The 20,645-nt window shown below is 39.9% G+C and overlaps 2 protein-coding genes across 2 annotated transcripts in view; one reads left to right on the top strand and one right to left on the bottom strand.

Annotated features, from left to right (window-relative positions):
• lrp13b (low-density lipoprotein receptor related-protein 13 b) overlaps window positions 1-15,990 on the bottom strand; it is a 34,154-nt gene extending 18,164 nt beyond the window's left edge. Inside the window, exons 1-21 of the mRNA XM_042509623.2 lie at window positions 15,877-15,990; window positions 14,181-14,303; window positions 12,304-12,552; window positions 11,888-12,001; window positions 11,638-11,757; window positions 11,254-11,379; window positions 10,414-10,617; window positions 9,260-9,428; window positions 8,863-9,025; window positions 8,442-8,664; window positions 7,687-7,806; window positions 7,304-7,522; window positions 6,374-6,685; window positions 4,761-4,979; window positions 4,309-4,455; window positions 3,121-4,164; window positions 2,735-2,950; window positions 2,341-2,589; window positions 1,253-1,480; window positions 875-1,117; window positions 94-318 (exon numbers count right to left, since the gene is read on the bottom strand). Of these exons, the coding sequence (XP_042365557.2) occupies window positions 94-318; window positions 875-1,117; window positions 1,253-1,480; window positions 2,341-2,589; window positions 2,735-2,950; window positions 3,121-4,164; window positions 4,309-4,455; window positions 4,761-4,979; window positions 6,374-6,685; window positions 7,304-7,522; window positions 7,687-7,806; window positions 8,442-8,664; window positions 8,863-9,025; window positions 9,260-9,428; window positions 10,414-10,617; window positions 11,254-11,379; window positions 11,638-11,757; window positions 11,888-12,001; window positions 12,304-12,552; window positions 14,181-14,303; window positions 15,877-15,928 (4,765 nt within the window). The 5' untranslated portion in view covers window positions 15,929-15,990. The remainder of the gene's footprint in view (window positions 1-93; window positions 319-874; window positions 1,118-1,252; window positions 1,481-2,340; window positions 2,590-2,734; window positions 2,951-3,120; window positions 4,165-4,308; window positions 4,456-4,760; window positions 4,980-6,373; window positions 6,686-7,303; window positions 7,523-7,686; window positions 7,807-8,441; window positions 8,665-8,862; window positions 9,026-9,259; window positions 9,429-10,413; window positions 10,618-11,253; window positions 11,380-11,637; window positions 11,758-11,887; window positions 12,002-12,303; window positions 12,553-14,180; window positions 14,304-15,876) is intronic.
• Window positions 15,991-17,849: 1,859 nt separating this feature from the next.
• On the top strand, window positions 17,850-20,531 carry LOC121959773 (nodal homolog 2-A-like). Its single transcript, XM_042509256.2, has 3 exons — window positions 17,850-18,347; window positions 18,790-19,553; window positions 19,964-20,531. The coding sequence occupies exons 1-3, from the start codon at window positions 18,050-18,052 to the stop codon at window positions 20,114-20,116; spliced, it is 1,215 nt and encodes a 404-aa protein (XP_042365190.2). The 5' UTR covers window positions 17,850-18,049; the 3' UTR covers window positions 20,117-20,531.
• Window positions 20,532-20,645: the final 114 nt, after the last annotated feature.

Genomic DNA, 20,645 nt, shown 5'->3' with positions numbered 1-20,645 from the left:
ATGATATAACAAAAGCATAACAGTCCACTTTTCCAGCGTGGTTCAAATCACAGAAAAACGGTTTCAAATCAGCCCATCAAACTGACTACTCACTCCTTGAGGGGCATCTTTTCACACAGTTCTCATCTGATCCATCAGGACAGTCTCTCTTTCCATCACATATCTGAGTCGGGCTGATGCATAAAGAGGAAGCTGGGCACTGAAATGAAGGACTGGTGCAGGATGGCATGCTGGGAGGCTTGGCTGAGGTTATGGCCGGGGATTTATTTAACCGGACACTTTCTGCAGCAGTGGTAGGAGCAATGTCTGCAGCAACATCTAAAAATTGAACACACCAGTAAATCAAAGTTTGAGGTTCCATTTAAAAACATCCAAATATCATCGCCATCGCCAGAAATATAGGCCTGATGACATTATCACATGCAATCAGGCAGGTGACAGATGGCAGACAGACAACACTTTGTGGACAACACAGGAAAAACAGAATGAAAGGACAGTAAAACTAAATATGCATGACAATATGTTGCGGTGGTGATGACGTGTCATTTATAAAGAAATTAAATAAAAGATATAAGATTAAGTTATTCTGTGTTATTTTATGCAATTTATTAATCTTGCTTATTCATACAAACTTCTCAAAATGATAGTAAATTTTACATTAAGCATCACTCTTAATAGATAGTTATTCAAAAGAATACAGCTCCTTATATGAGAACATTTGCCAGGCAATTTTACGTAAGAAAATGAACAAAGCTAGAGGGAAATATTTTCATTTTGGCAGAAAATCTGACAGAAAGAGATTTGCCTTCTTCATTCACAAGCCATCATTACATTTAGTCCACTTTGCAAAAGCATCACTTTGGCTAAAACTCACCGCATTCTTCTTCATCTGATCCGTCTCGGCAGTCTTTCTCTCCGTCGCAAACGTGACTGTGGAGGACACATTCTGACCCGTCTCGACATAGTCTGGAGCCCATGCGACACTTCAGGAGATTTGTTATGGGTGGAGCTATGCTCGCACAGTCCACCTCATCTGAGCCATCGTGACAGTGAGAGCGTCCATCACAAACCAGACTCCTTGAGACACAGCTCCTTCGATCTTTGCAGCGGAAATCAGCTGTGGATGGTTAAGAATACCCCAAAACATGAGCGGAATTGTATCAGATTAACTTCATAAATACATAATAGGAACCAACACATTTGCTGGAAACTCAGTTTTCAGAGAACCAAAAGCAATAACTTAATCACTTACTTCTGTAAGGGCATCTCTTCACACAGTTCTCATCAGATCCATCAGGACAGTCTCTCTTTCCGTCACATATCTGTGTTGGGCTGAGGCACAAAGAAGAACCTGGACACAGAACTGAGGGGGTGCTGCAGGACAGCTTGCTGGGAGGCTGAGTAGATGGCTCGACGGGTGCAGGAGATTTATTTATTTGGACATTTTCTGCTAGAATGGTAATGCCAGTGTCTGCAGCATCTAGAAATATTACACAAAAGCCCCTTTCACACATGCACTGCAAACCTGAAATTATCTAGAGCTGTATCTGAGAACGCAAATGTCTGGATCAATGAATCAGACATTAAACAGACTGTTGTCAGCTCCTGGTAAAAAGTCTGTGTAATGTCCAAGTGAGCCAATGTGTGAATAGAGCAGGTTGTTGTTGGAAAATTCATGGGGAGTGAGTGGGCGTCCTGATGAAGTTTCTATTACACTGCTCATAGAAACAGGAAGAAAACAAAACAACCGAGGGAAATGAAAGGCCATTTACAGGAAAATGGCAATAGAAATGTGTAACTAAGAGATTACAACATTTGAGAATTTATTTGTCTCTTGATTATCTTTGTGCTTTTATTGTTTTTTTAAATTATAGTTCAGCTAGAGACAGACAGGAGGTGGAGAGAGAAAGAGGGGAAATGGCATGTGATAACAGGGTCAAACCCAGGCTGCTGCCAAGGCCTCGGCTCACGTGTGGCGCACACTCTACCAGGTGAGCTAGAGGTCGCCTTAAGATTGGTTACATTCTGTCAGTAGAGGCCGAAGCTGAACTCTTGAGACAACTTCAAGGAACAACAAGAGACTCTGTTGTTTATGTCCAAATTACAAACAGGCTACATGACCACGGTGTAATCTACTTCATGCCCTGCCTCCTGCGCGCTGTATCCAGGCGCCAATTTGCAAAAAAACCAAACAGAGTATTTCCAGGAAATGAGAAGGAGAAAATTTCTCAAGAGTCAGGATACTGTGCAATTTTTCCCTTATCAGAAACAGCAAATAGTGCCTCTCTGCAAAGCCCTTTGACATGTATGACCTTTTTAAACCTCTGAATGAAAACTCACCACATTCTTCTTCATCTGATCCATCTCGGCAGTCTTTCTCTCCGTCACAAACATGACTGAAGAGGACACATTCTGTCCCGTCTCGACACAGTTTGGAGCCAATGCGACACTTCAGGACCTTTGCCGGAGCTGCAGGTGGAGCAACGCTTACACAGTTGACCTCATCAGACCCATCGTGGCAATGAGCGCGTCCGTCACAAACGAGACTCTTTGAGATGCAGCTCCTGCGGTCCTTGCAACGGAAGTCGTCTGGAAGAAAGTTGTGGAAAACAACCATCTGCAAGTTTCAGGACACTTTGAAAGAATCCTTTCCTCAAAACAATATTTGAGACCAGAGAAAATGCAAAATATTTGAAATTCGCAGAGCAAAAAAACTCAATATTTAAAGGCTTACTTTTAGAGGGACATCTTTTCACACAGTTCTGTTCATCAAAGCTATCAGGACAGTCTTTACGCCCGTTGCAAATCTGGCTTGGAGAAATGCATATGTGAGCAGCAGAATTGGGACAGAGCATAGAGGGGCTGCTGCAGGCCGGCACAGTCGGAGCAGGTTTGGAAGCAGGTGGTATTTTGTTTAGTTTTGTTGGAGTCATGGTCTGTTCTTTGGCACCTTGGGAGATAAAGCAAGAATTGAATTATAAAAATTAAACCAAAAAAGTAAAAGTATTATCTGTTAAATATTTAATTACATATACTACCACAAAATTAATTTCATCATAAGAACAAACAAACAAAAAAAGGAACAACTGTTCCAAGTGAGATTACATCTAGGGAACTCACCACATCCCTGTTCATCTGAGCCATCAAGACAGTCCTTTTTCCCATCACACACAGCACTGAAAATAACACACTGTGTGCCATCTTTACATGGCTTTGAGCCTGTTTGACATGTCAGAGTGTTGGCCTGAGTTACACTCGAACATTCATCCTCATCTGATCCGTCCCGACAATCCTTTTCCCCATCACACACGTGGCTGTATAAAACACACTCTTTGCCATCTTTACATGGCTTCGAGCCCAAGCGACACTTCAGGGTGCTTGCCTGAGCTGCAGGAGAAGCTACAGTTGCTATGGTCGGACAATCATCCTCATCTGAGCCATCACGACAGTCCTCTTCCCCATCACACACGTGGCTGTATAAAACACACTCTGTCCCGTCTTTGCATGGCTTTGAGCCTGTTCGACACATCACATTGTTGGGTGGATCTGCAGGTGGATCTGCAGGTGGATCTGCAGGTGAATCTACAGTCGGACAATCATCCTCATCTGAGCCATCACGACAGTCCTCTTCCCCATCACACACGTGGCTGTATAAAACACACTCTGTCCCGTCTTTGCATGGCTTTGAGCCTGTTCGACACATCACATTGTTGGGTGGATCTGCAGGTGGATCTGCAGGTGAATCTACAGTCGGACAGTCATCCTCATCTGAGCCATCACGACAGTCCTCTTCCCCATCACACACGTGGCTGTATAAAACACACTCTGTCCCTTCTTTGCATGGCTTTGAGCCTGTTCGACACATCACATTGTTGGGTGGATCTGCAGGTGGATCTGCAGGTGAATCTACAGTCGGACAGTCATCCTCATCTGAGCCATCACGACAGTCCTCTTCCCCATCACACACGTGGCTGTATAAAACACACTCTGTCCCGTCTTTACACGGCTTCGAGCCTGTGCGACACTTCAGGACTTTTGCCCGAGCTGCAGGAGAGGTTACGGTCGGACAGTTGACCTCATCTGAGCTGTCGCGACAATGAGAACGACCGTCACAAACAAGATTCCTGGAGACACAACTGCTCTGGTCCTTGCACTTGAAATCATCTAAGATTGGAAATTAAGGAAGAAAAAAAAAGATTATTGCACCCTCTATAGAACTTATCAGTCAAGTCAGTGGTGAATATGTTGACTACTCAAATCATTTTAGAGGTGCATTGAGTATTTAAACAAATGATATGGACCATTTACCTTTAGATGGACATGTGGTTACACAGAAATTCTCATCATCTCCGTCAGGGCAGTCCTTTTTCCCATCACACAGCTGGGCTTGTGAGACGCAGATTGATGTATGTCGGCAGAACACAGAGGGTTTATTGCAGACTGGAGTATTGGGCGCTATGGAAAATTCGAAAAATTGGAGATGAGAAAATGAAGTATTAAAGAGTAAAATCGTTAGTTTCATGCAAATATACCAAAAATTGCTGTAAGCCAAAAATGATCCACCTTTAACTGAATCATAGAAACTTTGCTAAGTGCTTTGTAAAACTCTGACATGAGCCATGATGGCCTCTGCAGATCGACCCAGACTCACAAGTAGAAACTTTTAACAGAAAATCCGAGAAAAAAAAAATACAACTCACACCAAAAACTTAATTCAAGTAAAAGCTAAATACTTACTAATAAATAAAAATCTGTCTAACCTGTACTGATGTCCTTGAGTGCAGCGATAACACTGAACACATGACCTCTGACAGTAAAGTCCTGGATGCGGCTCCCGTCACGCCGGTCCCACAAAGTCATGACATCATCAGAGAGGGACAACAGGAAAGGCTCAAAGGCAGCAATAACTGAGCCTGAAATGTTCAATCTTCTACCGGCTCGGTGGCTTCTTTCCTGCAGCAAACTCATTGTTGTCAAACCTGTAAAAAGTGCAAGACCCAAAACTCATTTGGCAGGCCTGTACCTGTAAATATTTACTTCCAAAGATTATGTGCATGCTGGGAAATTAAGTCTGATAAACCATTCATCACCAGATTCAGAGTTCTTGTTTGTAGGAGCAAAAATAGCAATTTTGATAAACTGTCTAACCCCAGTAGTCCCTAAACTGATCACAGTTAATCTCTCTGAACACCCCATCAACTATTATTGCTGCAGCATCACAGCAAATTTCATCATTTGATCATTTTTATGTGGATGAAATTTGAATATGAAAAGAACATGATTAAAGCGCTCAAGTACTCCTCTAAGGTTTTATTTTTATAGGTAATCAGGCTCTAGCTAATGAGATGAAGCAGGTGCATGCACTACTACCATAGCAATCCAAAAACAGACCTTGAAAACAAAACTGACTTTTTTTACATACATAAAATATTCCAGTTTTTGCCCTTAACCTATAAAATATTCCTATGAAACTGTTTGTTTAGCTAACAAAAATGAATATTCCACTAAGGTTCTTATTTGCATGCAGCTGTGCATACTCTGATTATGTGCCCAAACATGTCGTTTGTCACAACAAAATATGGATATGTGGAATGACTGGAACTGCTTGTGCCATTTTGCTCCTTCACATCAATACCACTACCATTTTTTAAAAGTTTTCTAGCCATGGGGGACTTGTTTGGCCTTGTAAACACAGCTTCCCTCTTTCATTCCTTCAACCACCTTCTTGAAAAGGTTGGCGTAACGACACTTGCGCATTTCCAAAAATCTGTTAGTCTTTCAAAATGTTTAAAAGGAGCTGTGTTTCTTCTTCCAACCAGAAATGTGAGCTTTTTTTACGGGCATGCATCTCTACCCCACAGCCTTACAAACTGTTTGTTAGCTGGTTTGTGTACAAAAATCCATGACATCACCGTAAACAGTTACAAGGACGTGTATGTGAGTGCATGAAAAAAACCCAGGTGAGATGCATGTTCTGAGAGCGCTGTATACCGTCTAAAGAATATACCTCAAACAAGAATAATACCAGCATAGCCCGCATGTCCTAATCGTAAATGCTCATTTTGGAAAAAAGTCTACATCAGAATATCCAAAACAGAACATGAGCTGTATAAAATTCTAAATATTGTCATATTCAGAATAATAGCAGAATATTAGTGTGCATGTAAACACAGTCACCATCTAGTTCTCTAGAAAAACTGCTCTCTAGAAAAATTACCAGTATCTCGTTTCAAAACACGCATTTCATATTCTAAAACATTTATCACTTCTTCAGTTCTTTTCAAACAATTCCACTCTTACTGCTTCAAGATCTTAATGGTGAGACATTTGAGCAACATTTCATCACTAGCATGTACAGGAGTAACAGACATACCTGCCCTCTTTGAGTTCCAGAGCAGACTGTTCGCCCTGAGGTCAAAGGCGATGTTTCCTGTGACTCCTCCTGCTGCTAACTGCAGCAGCTCTTTGGGTTTGCCTCCCATCATGCTCATGCTGAGGACTCGGTCCTCCTCCAGCCAGAGGATGCTGCCCCTCAGCCAGTCCAGATACAGGTCTCGAATCTCCTTTGTCGTATGGTAAAGCTGCTGCGGGTATTGGCTGGTAGCTGTGGTGGTGCCAATGCTGTTTTGGTCACATGATACCCAGTAAAGGTTCCCTCTCCTCTGGTCTACTTTTATCAGACAAACTAAAGAAGCAAAAAATAAAAAGAAGAAAAAAAAGAAGTGAGAGTCAGTATAAAATGTGTAGAAAGCTGTAAAGCTGTAATGGGAACCAGTTGGTTTATAGCTTATATGCAACTGACTATCAAGTAAGGTTAAAACAAAAAAATGATTTGTATTAACAAAGAATTTTTGATCTGGTTTTGAATTAATTTATTAATAATTTATTCATACAGAAGTAACCACTCTCACCCACTGGAAGTATGTGGTGGTGTATTTTTGTGCAGAGACTCTGCCCTCGATCTGTGTTTTCTTATTTTCTGTGTTTGGGTCATTTATGGGCATGAGGTTAGAGTTATGCATCCAAGAGAAAGCGCCAAAAAACTCCACAAACATAGTTGGACGAAAAGCCAAACTAAAGTGAATCTGGGGTTGACTTTTACTTTTACTTTCACCGACAAGCATTTCCAAGCATTTCAACAGTAACAGACAATGCTGCATAGTATACCTGTAATCTATTTGCATGATTTCAGTTTCTTTCTATTAAATAATAATAAATACAGAATTATTCTCTTATTTCTGCTACAAAAGCAGCATCAGTTACCCATGTCTGTACAAACCAAAAGAAAACTTAAAGCATTTACCTGGCAAAGGTGTTGGGACCACCTCAGTCTTGACCTGGGTTAGACTGGTGCGTTGGATGTGGCCAGTTTGGTTTGCCCAGTACAGCCAGTCTTTGTACCAGTCCAGATCAAATGACAGGATGCCACTGTCAGTGGTAAACAGCTGGACTTTGGTCGGCTCTCCGCCACTAAACTCCAGCACATTGATGCTGGTCATGGAAGCATATACAAAGCTCGGATCTGTGGGACAAAAAAAAAAAAAAAAAAAAAAGCTTACAGTGTAAAAGGACCGGAGAAAATGAATGTTAGTCCCATAATAGCAATAAACAATATGACAGGACTGGTTATGTTACTTATGCTGAGGTATTTGTAACTCAGGAATAGTAAAGTCATGGTAAACCTACATTCACACGTTCCATCAAGCAGCAGCACTTTGGAGTTTGGACAAGCACAGGTGAATCCAACAGGGTTTCCTTTAGTTAGCTGGCAGAGGTGACACAGACTCTTCACACATGCAGAAGACCCTGATCGATGACAGCAGGACATTTTTAAATGTGAGCATTGTTATAAGGTACGTTAAACAACTATGAAGACTACACACAGTGGTTTGTAGTAGGGCTGGACAATATAAAGTTTTACATCCATACCCTGACATGAGACTTGATACCATATATTGTGAAAATTATAGTATCATAGTTTTGGTCTTTTCCTAGTTTTAAAAGCTGCATTACAGTAAGGTGGTATAATTTTTTGAACGTACCAGACTGTCTTTTTTTATATTTTTTTTATCTCCTTAGTTTTTATTATTATATTTAATCTCCTATATTTTGTATCCTGTTTTTGTCATCAAAAATAAAGAGAAATTTAAGTGAAATTCCTTTTGAACTATATTTTAGTCATGTCTTTTTTTGTCACCAATATTTTCATATAGTCCGGTTAGCATTTAATGACGCCAGTGCTGTCTGGTCTTAGTCATGGGGATATTTGACTAAACAAATGTAATCATAGTTTTCACAAACAAAATTAACACTGAGTGGTACTGTATGAAAATCAGATGTAACTGAATGGTAATGATGACCATACCCTCAGATATCAGTGTAAATTCAAAGAAAGAGATACTTTAATGCCATATTGCTCTAACTCTATTGTTCCTACGTACCTCGAGGCTGCTGAAGCTCGTGGTAAACAGCCAAAATTGGCTGTGCGGCTTTCCAGATTAATTGCTTCTGGTTTGGTTGATTCTGTGGAGCCTGCCACAGTCCTTTGTCGTCCACCCAGTAGAACGAACTTTCAAACACAGCCAGGCTGAGAGCCGGTCTCCTGTTGAACAATCCTGTGAAGGACTGACGACTAGTTCCGTCCAACTTTACCGTCTCTATAGACTGAAAAAAAAGTTCACTTTACTGGGACACTTAAATAGCATCAAGCAACCATTAATGTAAAAAGTAACATGTGCTTCTCCTAAAATGTCTGCAGTAAATAAAGGTCTAATATGTATCATAATTATGTATATCTACAACATTACATGATGCTTTTAGGTAGCATACACCAGTGTGTTTATGTTTCTTTCCTTAACTCACTTTCTTGATGTCACTGATCCAGAACAGCCTCCTGGCAGCCACGTCAGCAGTGAGGCTGTGAGCTGACTGAGCAGTGAGCACAGTCAGACTGCTTCTTTCTGACCCGTCCATCCACGACTTCTCGATCGTCACTCTGGGGCCGACATTCATCCAGAACATTACGCTGGGAGGCAAAATCAGAGAATTTGAATAAGCACGACCCAGTGTATTGTCATCTTTTTGGGTACAAAGCTCATTTCAATACTTCAGCATAATTGAACTCCACGTTCCATCCACTGTACATAAAAGTTGATTTACCATTCACTGAGACCAAGATCATCATTTAATAACGTTTAAATATTGAAATGAGATTCATTTAAATCATGTGTAGCAGACAGACAGAATGAAAGTAGCGTACCTCTCCACCGGTACAAGCACCAACTCTGATGGGCGGATGTTTTTGCTCAGCAAAGGAGTGTAACTTTTCCCATCAGCTGCCTGCATGTAGATTGACTCTGTCTTCAGATTGGTCCAGAACAGGTTTCCATTCAGCCAATCACAAGCTAGACCCTTGATTCCAGGCTCCCCTGTTGAAAAGAAATTCTGTTTAGAAATGTCGTGCTTTTCTGCAGATGTGGGGGCAAATTCTAATGTGGACCAAATGCATTCTATAATGGGTAAAACCGTATGGGGCTTCTAGAAAGTTAATTTTATGACAGATGAAACATTGAAGAGTGCATAAGGTACATTTCATTGAAGACAGCTCAAAAATTAAACAACATTTTGATGCATCTTGAGTCTGAATTATTGTTTTTTTTTCTTTTTTATTGGTCACTTTCTGTGGATAGAAAAGTGACCATTTACAGAATACTTTTCAAGAATCCTTTCCTTTTCAAACGCTTTATTTTTATGACTTGAAAATCACAGCATAAAACTCAAACATTGCAGTCAAGTCCAAGATGAGATATGGGAAATACTTGATAAGTAAAAATTATTTGAAGCACTGTACTGAATAGTATGAGGCTTTGAAGGTTAATTCATAACACTGACAAATTCTGAATCAACATTCAAATACTGTGCAGCTTTTTTTAATGATTATTTTGTTGCATGTCTATTCATTCTGTTAGAACTGGCATTTCCACACATTTGCAGATAAGGATTAGGGTACACAAATATTATTAGTATTATACTATTTGTAGAATCTGATTCCAGTACTGGCTGCATAGCATTGTTTCCGACTTGTGTTAACTTTTTTTTTCTAGTGAAAAACTGGATAATTGTAGGTGTTTCAGGACTTCAACAAAGTTATTCAGACATTATTTTACTAGTTGAAACTTGTGACAGGTAATCATAAATAGACATAGCTTTACTTTATGGGGTCATAAGGCAAAAAGTTGGAAAACACTTCAGTAGACTATCATTAAAAAAAACAGTACATTGCATGTTAAAGCTTCAATCACTTCAAACAATAAAGACATAACATTCCTCACAGTTGAAACATATAGCTGGCTGGTGCTATCACCATGATACCTCTAAAATAGAATCACAAAAAAACATTTTGGGGGAACTAACCAGTGTAGATTGTCTGGGTTTGCTGTCCATCACTTCTGTAAATGCTGCCATGGTTGTCAGCCCAGTAGTACCAGCCTCGGGCAATATCAAAAGTCAAGGCCGCTGGGTCGGCCACTGGAGTGTGGATAACTTCAAACTGTTGAGTCTTCACGTTTATTAGCCCGACTGAGCTCCTCTGCACTGTTAGCAGTCTGGTAGCATTACCTGGACACATGCAGAATGTAAATATTTGAACTGAAGCAGTTAGTTAGTTCACCATCCTTCAATTTCTAAAACAAGGAATAAGTAGGGACAAGTCCAGAAATTAGCAAAGTTAAAACATTCACTAAAAATAATTACTAGCTACATTTGGGAAGAAAAAATAACCCTGCTGACAATGCAATTCCTCAATTTTGCCCATTTTGTCATACTTTTATGACCAACAATTCAGGTGAGTGTTTCTACCTTGATGTGACCGGCTCGACTGTTTCTATTTGAACTGCAACTTTGATCTTTTTAAACTTTTCTGTCTTTCTTTTGTCATCAGCTCAGCCACATCAAAGTAGCCCATTAACACATCAGTTATCTTTTAGTCCAAGTGCACCTCATGATGTTTGTTGTTGGGTTTGATCTTCTCAGAGGATGAAACTAAATCCAAAGTGGGTTCACATCATAAACTGATGACTAGCTCAGCAACACTGCTGAGCTAGTCATCATGCTGGTCGACATGTCAGAGTATCCCGTCTTCAGTGTTATCCCTGGCTCAAGAAGAGGATAAGTTGGCACCAAACAACTAAGTTAAAGGGCCACGACATGTGTATATTGATATTGAGAAAAACTGGGAAAAGGCCGCCTCTTTACCTGTAGCTTGACATGTGGAGCCTCCACTCAGTTTAAAGCCGTCTCTGCAGTAGCAGTAATAGGATCCAACCGTGTTAGTGCAGTAATGCATACAAGGGGCAGAGGGTGGGGCACATTCATCCAGATCTGAGGACAAAGAGTAATTTGGCTTCATATGTATGAGCTGTGCATCAAGAGATTTGGAAACATTTGAAATACCGCTACAAAAAGCTTCTTAACACTCAGCATTTTCTCAAGCTCATTTGGAGCATGAAGTATTCCTTTAATCTTTTCAGCTTGCTTGTACCATTTGTTTCTGTATCTATGTGATATAACCCTTGCTGCAAAACCAGTTACCCCTAAACATAAATTTATTGAAAAAGAAAAGTTTGTTGCCTGACTCACCTTTGCAGACGGCTCCATTGGGAGCGAGCTTATATCCAGCGGGACAGGCACACTGAGCTCCCCAGGGTTCATCGACACACACATGGCTACAGCCGCCATTGTTCACGGAGCAGATACGACCTGCAGGAGGAGGCGCAGCATTATAAAACATAATGTTGACACTGATAACCAGTAGTTGTGGTGAGGAGTCAGAAAGTTTGTTGCTGCTATTTCTATCATTGTAATTCAGTTAAATCTGTCCCAAACCTACCGCAGGTTAAGGGCTCATCGCTACCATCTGAGCAGTGAACCGTCCCATCACACCTCTGTTCTGCAGTCAGACACGTCCCCTCAGGACAACGAATGCTGTCTTCACTACACAGACCTGCAAAACAGCAGACCATCAACACAAAACATTTAACTGCTTTTGGGTTGGTTTTTTTTTAAAAAAAAAACCTTTAGTTTTCTACCAATATGCACTTGGCAAAGCAAAATAAGTAAAATACATTTTGTTGAAGACATGTCTGGACTGAAGACATTTCAAAGATGGGATACCTAGTAAAACATAACCAAAACTATCTATATCGCTCTAATAGACACAATATATAAATATGAATATTCAAGGTTTTGTAATTTGGGTGTACTGGCCTGCAATCGCACAGCACTGAACCCTCAATCTTTTCTCACCACAGTCCTCTTCGTCAGAGTTGTCCAGGCAGTCATTCAGTCCGTTGCAGCGCAGCTCTTTGGGGATACACATGTGGTTCCGACAGGTCCAGTCAGAGTCCAAACAGCCCACTGTAGCTGCACAGTTCTCTTCATCAGAGCCGGTGGGACACTGGCTCTGTCCGTCACAGCGGGCTGATGCATCAACGCAGCCAACAGAGTCCACACAGGGGAACTGACCCGGCGGACATTCAGGAGAGCCTGGGAGTGCTGGAGGGAATAACCTTTTTTTTTATTCCATTCAACCCACATTTTCTCTTTAGGTAGATAGGTTTTGCACAACATAATTTTATTTGTATGAAGTAGCTTTCTTTTAATGTGACTGATCTTTGAATGAAGTTACCTTACATTTTTGAAGAATGTTTTTCTTGCATGCCTCCATAGAAAATGGTGAACATATTGATTTGTTTCTAGAATTGGGGATCATGTTTAACAACAGCAAAAATAAATCAAAACATCAATTTACAAGCTCTCACACATTTCATGCAGTATGACCCAAATCTTATTTATCCAGGTGTATGCTCATTACTTCTGAAACGCAAGCATTTTTGCTAAATCCCAATTATTTAAAGCTGAACTGAAAGTGAAACTTATTTATGCACTTTTCAAAACCTAACTGCAATGCTACGATTTATTTATTTTTTTTTTTAGCAAAAATTCATGTGTTTGGGAAGTACTGAGCATACGACTGACTAAATGAGACCTGGATTATACTGCACGAGTTGTGTGAGGGCTTGTAAAAGGATGGTTTGATATAGTTTACTTTTGTTAAAAGCAGTCCCTGATCAGTCAGTAAAAAGATGTTTTCGTGAAGCCACGCGAGAAAAAACATTTTCTTCACGAATTCAATGGCATGAATAATTTCCATATAAATTGTAATTTTCAAAGGGAAGTATTCCTTTAGCCTTTTCTTTGAGTTTCAATAATAGTTCCTCTTCCCGTCATTCACTTCCCCTCATTAAGCGCTTTTTATTACGCAACAGCATATATCGCACAGAAGTGCAGAGAAAAAGTGGGCGGGGATGGGGATTTGTGCAATTCTGATGATGAAAAATTAAGAGATGACAAATAATTAAACTGGCAGCAACCATAGCTACACACACTTATCGCTCCAAGATAGTAGCTCTGCTCCCAGAATGCTCTGCGATTTCCATTTCCTGTATGTCAACAGGCACATGGCGATCAGCTGCATCAGTTTCTGATTTAGACATCTCTGTTTGTGATCGCTATCACAATTATCATAACAATTATTGCTGCAGGCTTATGAGATCTTACAAAATATCAATATTTCAATTAGCATACAGATAATGTTGGGAGTAAATTAATCACACAGTTTGAAAGTAATAACTGCAAACAGTTTTATTAGGTTTTTTTAGTAAAATATTAAGACATAAATGAGAGTTTCTTTAAAAAAAAAAAATCAGCCTAGTAGTAAACCTATACAATAAGTTTACCTTAACAGACCTATACCTGAGGGGAACTGGTGAGGGGAAGTGCAAAGGGGAAGTCAATGAGGGTATGTTAAACAATGTAACACAGCACTCGTATGTTTACACGAAAAAAATAGGTATAGGACTCAAACAGCAGTTAATTGTGTGAAGTTGTTTTTGCTTCTGCTATCTTGTACAACTTCGAGGCCTTAAGTAAAACTGAAAAAAAAACAAGTGAACCTGCTACATCTATTGAAATGTATGTGCTGTTATATATGGTTTAAAAACCCTTAGACTTAAAAGAAAAACAACTATGGTGAAGGGAAATTATAACAAACAATTTGGACAATTTATCAGTGCCAAGTGTCCACAACAGTTCTTTTGCACAGGGACAGAAAATCCACCTACCAAAGCAATCCATTTCATCGGATCCATCCAGACAGTCTCCAGTTCCATCACACCTCCAGACATCAGGGATACAGTTTCCATCATCACACTGCCACTGACCCTGATGGCATCCCAAAGTTTGACCTACAGACATACAAAGAGAGGCCAACAAAAGCACAAAGGACAAAGATGAAGGCTTAGAAAACTTGACTATCCAAGGGATTAGGTTTTGTTTCAACACTGGGAGGTTGGACACATAAAAAAAGAGAGTCTGAGGGTCTTCCACTGGAAAATTTTGAGCATCAAAGACTTAACTTTATACATTCTGATGAATTTTTTGCACCAATTTGGAGCTTCTCTTGATCATTTTACATTTAAATTGTAAATGTTTTGTTTTGTTTAAAAAAAAAAAAAAAAAAAAGTTTCTTTAATGCTTTGTTGGGGGGACAAATGCACGTTTCAAATATTGACGGGGACATGTCTTCTGCATCCACCTCTAAGTCTTCAGCTATGGACTTGAGCAGTCCAAGTGACCCACTTAGTGAACTATAGAATCTTTCTCAGATAGAACATCCCCTTATAGATCTCAAGTTTAAAAAAACGTGACATGTTAAGCTTAATACATACAGGATTGTTAAATAACATACCAGTACTCTACAAATACTCAATTCTAAACAAGAAAAGTCACAGCAAATTACTATAACCAACAGAATTACTATTGAAGTATAAGAAAAACTATGGACAAGAAAGACTAAGAAGGTCTTGCTTCAACAGTGTGTGCACAGGTATGAGAAATATAAATTTGATGCCTTTCGATATCCTTTCAAGATATATATATATTTTTTAAATCAACTGACATTTGCACAAATCATACTTTTCATATTCAAGAATTGCAGGTACGTATAAAAGGTAAGTGAGTTAGCTGAAGAGCTAGTGTTTGTTCCTTTGCCTGGCAGTACTAAGTGTCCTTGAATAATAAAAATACTACAATAATGACTTAAGACAAACAACATTGAGGTAAGAAACAAGTATATAAAAATATATAAAAAACAATTAAACAATATGAGTGGATAAATGGATATGAGTGAGTGAATTGGGTTAATCTATATTTTGCCAACAGGTAAGTGCACCTATAAAGTTAAAAAGACAGTACCTGTCTGGGCTTGACTCATTTGCCAAAAATAGATACAAAAAAATGGGTAAACAAAACAGATATAGCGTTTGTAGCAATTGAGACTTCAGAAGTTCAAATGTAACATTAATGGATTTTTAAATATTTTTAACTTTGTAAGACTTTTTAAGGGCCTGCAAAACCCTAAATTGGTCACAGAAATCACCCGGGTCTTCAGAAATAAATAACTAAAGAAAGGTAGCTAAACAGGTAAATATCACGAGTATATTTTGATGTAACCTGACAAAAGCCCACAATGCAACAGCCTCCTTTCACCTCGTTTAAAATTAATTTTCCCAAACTAAATGCAAAACAGGTACAGACACAGAAGGAGACTCTGAATTATTGAAACCCATGCATTCAGACGTAAAAATTTGAATTAAGTTTGTAACTCATGAGCCCACGGAGTCCAGGAATGAACGCCATGTTGCCTCCTTTATGTTAAGATCTAAATAAAATGTCCAAACGCACCTGCAGGTTGTTTGACAGATACTGTGCACACTCGCTTGGATCAAGTCAGCTAAAAAAGTATTAAAGAATATTTACCTCGGGAAAGACTTGCCAGGAAAACCAAACAAACGAGCTCGTGTAAATCCATACCGGCCCGCGCGGCTCATCTGCGCAAACAGCGTCACCTGAGAGGAAGTGCTTTAATCAGCTCCCACTGCTGCAGGTGCGCATGCAGCTTCCGTTACATAAATAAAACATGTCGTATGGAACACTTAACATTATACATTTTCTTTATTTAATCCATTTTTTTTAACAATGCTTATTTTTAAATATTTATTCATTTATTATTCAGTAACGGACTTCATTTACCTGCAGCTTTCCAAACTTATCCAAAAGTGTTGCTATTCAAACAAAAAAACATTTTCGTGTAGGTGATTTAGAGGTTTGAGGGATGCTTACCACACACACCTCAGATTAAAGTTTTTGACAGCTGATGGTGTAGTGTGTTTGACTTGACAGAGAGCACGCTGTACACGTGCTACGTCCTGTCCAATGGCCAGAGCACAGTGCTCTCAAACTGTCTCTCCTCTTTTTCTGGTTTGCTTCATATACTGACCTTACACCTACTGTCATTATTTTACACTGGATTTTTGGATATGTTTGGTAATAAAACGAACCAAAGCTTTGTAGTTCGCCATCAGCTCTTTCATCTCTCTTTTAATTGTCTTTCTCACAGACTCCAATGCTCTTACAGCAGCTATCACCCTATGATTTATGCACAATGCATTTTCCTTTTTTTAGGTTCTTGACCTAGATGTCCTAAAATTTGGCCATTACCATGCAAGTACCGTTTTACTGTTGGTTCACTTTATCTTAATGAAAATATATTGGTATAAACTTACAGTTCACATGGCTTGACAATATCGTGATGCTGCTTCATTTTCATCGAGTGATGTGATAATTTCCTTTTTGCAATAGGGTTCAATTTTGTTTCAGTCACGCGACACCGTGAACCTGCATCAAATTGTAATTTAAAACTCAAGTTTTTTTCATGTTGTGACATTAAAGAACTTTCAAAGAACAGGACTAATTTACCACTAATGGCACTTTCTTTCTTCTTTTCACACATGATCTTCATTAAAAGGAATCAAAGCTTTGTAGTTCACCATCAGCTCTTTATTCTTTCTTTTGAGGTAAAGTGTGCAGTTTGACTTATGAATAGGCAACGATCAGCTGTCCAAAATCTTTGATTTACACAATGCATTTACATATTCATATGCAGCCAAACACCTATGTAAGAAGTTAAATTGTTGCCATTTGCAACACATTACTATGTATTTCATATAAAAAGAACAAGACAAAATGAAACAAAAAATTAAGAAAAACAAATCATGGTATTTTATTTATTTTTGTCATGTTGCATAACATTATATATTATAAAACAGGCCTGTTGCTAATAAATTATTCACTCATTGAAAAGGTTCATATGTTCTCCAGTTCAGTTTTGAATTATTATTATTTTTGTTGGATTAAAAAAAATCAAATCTTTAGTTATGACACACGTAGATTGTCTGAATAGCATCTTTGTTGAATATCTGTGGTTATTGTTTTTAATAATATATAATTAGCGCTGACAATATTAAACTGTACGTTATTAGCTTATTGAAAATTTATTTTTCCTTAAAACAAGGCGAAATAGTAAAATATGTAGTCAACAAAAATTAAGTAATAATTAAAATTGACTTCAACACTAATTTTATTTTATTCATGCATTTATTTGGCGTGTTTTAAATTTGTTTCCACTAATGACCTTTAATTTTCCCCCTTGGTTTAATTCTCCTCCTTCTGTCCTGACGGGCTTCTAACTCATAAATCACGACCTGCGCGCAACAAAGTGATTTCTGATTAACTCCCGTTATTTCCCCATTAATCACAGCGCAGTTGTGTCGCTCGTAATCTCCTTAACTAATATTATTGTCACTGCTTCTTATCAAAGGGATCTTTAATATACAAAACAACAATAATCAGCATGGTGCGCCATTACAGTTTTCGCACCTCGGCCACTACAAAGACCAATGGGTTTCGATACACAACGACCTCGTCAAGTCTGTGAGCGATCCCGTGGATCACACACGCCCTCCACCAATCTGACAGATCACTTCAAAGGACGCAGGACAGAGGGGCGGGATTATAAAACCGAATCTCAGCATCTCACCTGGAGCATTTGGGAATCTACCTGTGGAAGAGACAACACCTGCAGCTGGGAATAATGAAGGGACTAGCAGTGGATTTCTCTTTTGCGCTTCTTCTTATGGTGGATTTGGTTCTGGGGCAGCCCTTTCCTGGGATGCACCCTGACACGCTTCTCCGTGGGATAAGCGCCGGCTCCAGACGCACCGTGCACGGGCAGCAGAGCGGCAGGTTGCCCCTCTACATGATGCAGCTCTATCGGACCATGCTGACCGAGGATCGGGCCAGGACTCCGGCTGCCAGCGTGAGGCACACCAGGACAGAGGACAGCCCCGGTCTGCACGCCTCGGACTCTGTGATCAGCCTCGTCGCTAAGAGTGAGTATTCTTGCTAATGTTTTGAATGGAGTTTGTTTTATGGCGTCCGTTTGACGTTATTTTCCTATATTGACATGCAATGCATATTGTTTTGAGTTGGGAGGAAGGCAGTGAGCACAAGTCTCTCCAATTCATCGGAGGAATGTAATTAAGTACATTTACTCATGTACATTACTTTAAGAGAGTTCTTTAATGAATGTACTTAGTTATATTCCTCCACTACATATGTAATACAATGTGGATTTAGTCCATACAACCCCACTAAAAACCCCTGAACTATCCCTCTAATTTAATCAATTTTCTAATTACACAATGTATTTTGTATTTCATGCTGGCAAATATTTTGCAAGCCCTAAGTCAAACAACTCTTGCACAACCAATAACCATAGCATATGACCTATGACCTCGCATAACCAATGCTCTTTACTTGTATTGCTTCTAGGCTGCTCGCAAATTGGAAAGAAATGGTCTGTCACCTTTGACATGTCCTCCATGTCCTCAAGTGACAACATCCAACTGGCTGAACTTCGCATCCGCCTGCCGGCTTTCACAGAGTCCTCCCAAGCTTCAGTGGACATCTACCACTCCGACAGGGGCGGATGCTCTGGCCTGCACTGCCCAGAGAACAGGCTGCTCCTGGGCCACCTGAAAGCTCATCCCAGCTCGATGGTCTCCCCGTCCTCCTGGAGGGTGTTCAACATGACGGAGATGCTCAGTGGCTGGTTGCATCGGGACTCCGCACAGACAACGGAGGATGAGGTGAAGGAACAAGAAGAGCAGAAGGGAGTCCAGCACCCTACAGCCGACCGGGTCATGATGGTGGTCTTCTCAAGGCAGAACTCAAACAGCGAGCGAATGCCAACACTCATCCACACAGCAGAGCAGAGCAAGTACGTCAGCCTAGACTGGGAGCGAGGGATGGATGTTTTTGGTTCCAGACCGAGGAGCCGCAGGTCCAAGAGGCATCAGCACCACAGCCAGCAGCAGAGACAGAGAGTGGCTGGAGCTGCTCCTGCCAGCAAACCCGCCGGCGAGGAGAAGAAGGGTCCTCTCTGCAGGAGGGTGGACATGTGGGTGGATTTTAAGAAGCTTGGCTGGAGCGAGTGGATTGTTTATCCCAAGCAGTACAACGCCTATCGCTGTGAAGGGAACTGTCCTACACCAGTAGATGAGACCTTCGCCCCAACCAACCACGCATACATGCAGGTAAGACTGAATTAGGTGAAATTTTGGCAACGTCCACAAACCAAGTTTACTGATCTCCTAACTTCATCATTGGCAAAATCCTCATTGTGATGATCAAGTTAAGTCAGACTAACTCAGTTTACTGAAGTTAAGACTAGAAAAGAACAAGGCCATTCCTCTTGTCATATTTAAGTTGCAACAACTTTACAAAATCAAAAAAATACAGCTAAATTTTGAGTTAACTTAATTAGATATAAAGTAAATTTTAATAAATAGTTACATATATTCATTCAGTTTCTAAGATTATTTTAAGTAAGATCAACTTGTCAGATTTTACAGCATAATTTTACTGTACAGTATTTCCTGCAACAGAACATACTTATTGATAATAAACTGTGTTCTAATATTTTTTTTCCACTTTCTCTCTCCAGAGTCTTCTGAAACTTCACCACCCAGACAAGGTGCCGTGTCTGTCCTGTGTGCCGACACGCCTGGCTCCGCTCTCCATGCTGTACTTTGAGAATGGGAAGATGGTCATGAGGCATCACGAGAACATGGTGGTGGAGGACTGCGGCTGCCGCTGAGCAAAAGACCTGAAAACCTGGTTAAAGGCCAGAGAGACTGGAGCCACTGCTGAGCCGCAGGCCTCCAAGAGTCTACAGCCAGCACTGTTCAGAGGCACAGAGTGGATGGACGTCCACAGGCACTTTTAAGAGATGTCTAGTTTGACACTGGGACAGAGGCGGCTACTGCTATGCAGAACATGAAAAAATGAACTATTTTACATCCTGGATGCAGTTCTCTGAATTATAAATTTAAAAAAATGAAGTTATAAATTATTGCTACATTTTGTAGAAGATATGACCTAAATTGTGTCACAAAGATGACGGTCACTGACTGAAGCACTCTAGAAGATTCACATAAACAGTTGTACACAAGAGTTTTATGTACAATCCTTTTATGATTGAAGACTGACATTTTTATTGCCATTTAAAAAACAAATATCAGAATGGTGTAAGCGCTTTTAACTTTATTGAAATGTTTGGGTCACATTGACCCATTTGTATGTTTGCTTTGTACAGTAATACAATAAATTATTTCTTATTTGAACAA

This window comes from Plectropomus leopardus, chromosome 20 (assembly GCF_026936395.1).
Source record: "Plectropomus leopardus strain MGB_pleo_1.0 chromosome 20, ASM2693639v1, whole genome shotgun sequence".
NCBI classification, from domain to species: Eukaryota; Metazoa; Chordata; class Actinopteri; order Perciformes; family Serranidae; genus Plectropomus; species Plectropomus leopardus.
The sequence above is the reverse complement of the archived record's forward strand: the minus strand, read 5'-3'. Positions and strand labels throughout refer to the sequence as shown.

Excerpts from the sequence above, each read along its gene's own strand:
- LOC121959773 (XM_042509256.2), top strand. The coding sequence starts at position 18,050 with ATGAAGGGACTAGCAGTGGATTTCTCTTTTGCGCTTCTTCTTATGGTG. Across the intron at positions 18,348-18,789 it reads GATCAGCCTCGTCGCTAAGA|GCTGCTCGCAAATTGGAAAG; the intron begins GTGAGTATTCTT and ends TATTGCTTCTAG. Across the intron at positions 19,554-19,963 it reads CCAACCACGCATACATGCAG|AGTCTTCTGAAACTTCACCA; the intron begins GTAAGACTGAAT and ends TTCTCTCTCCAG.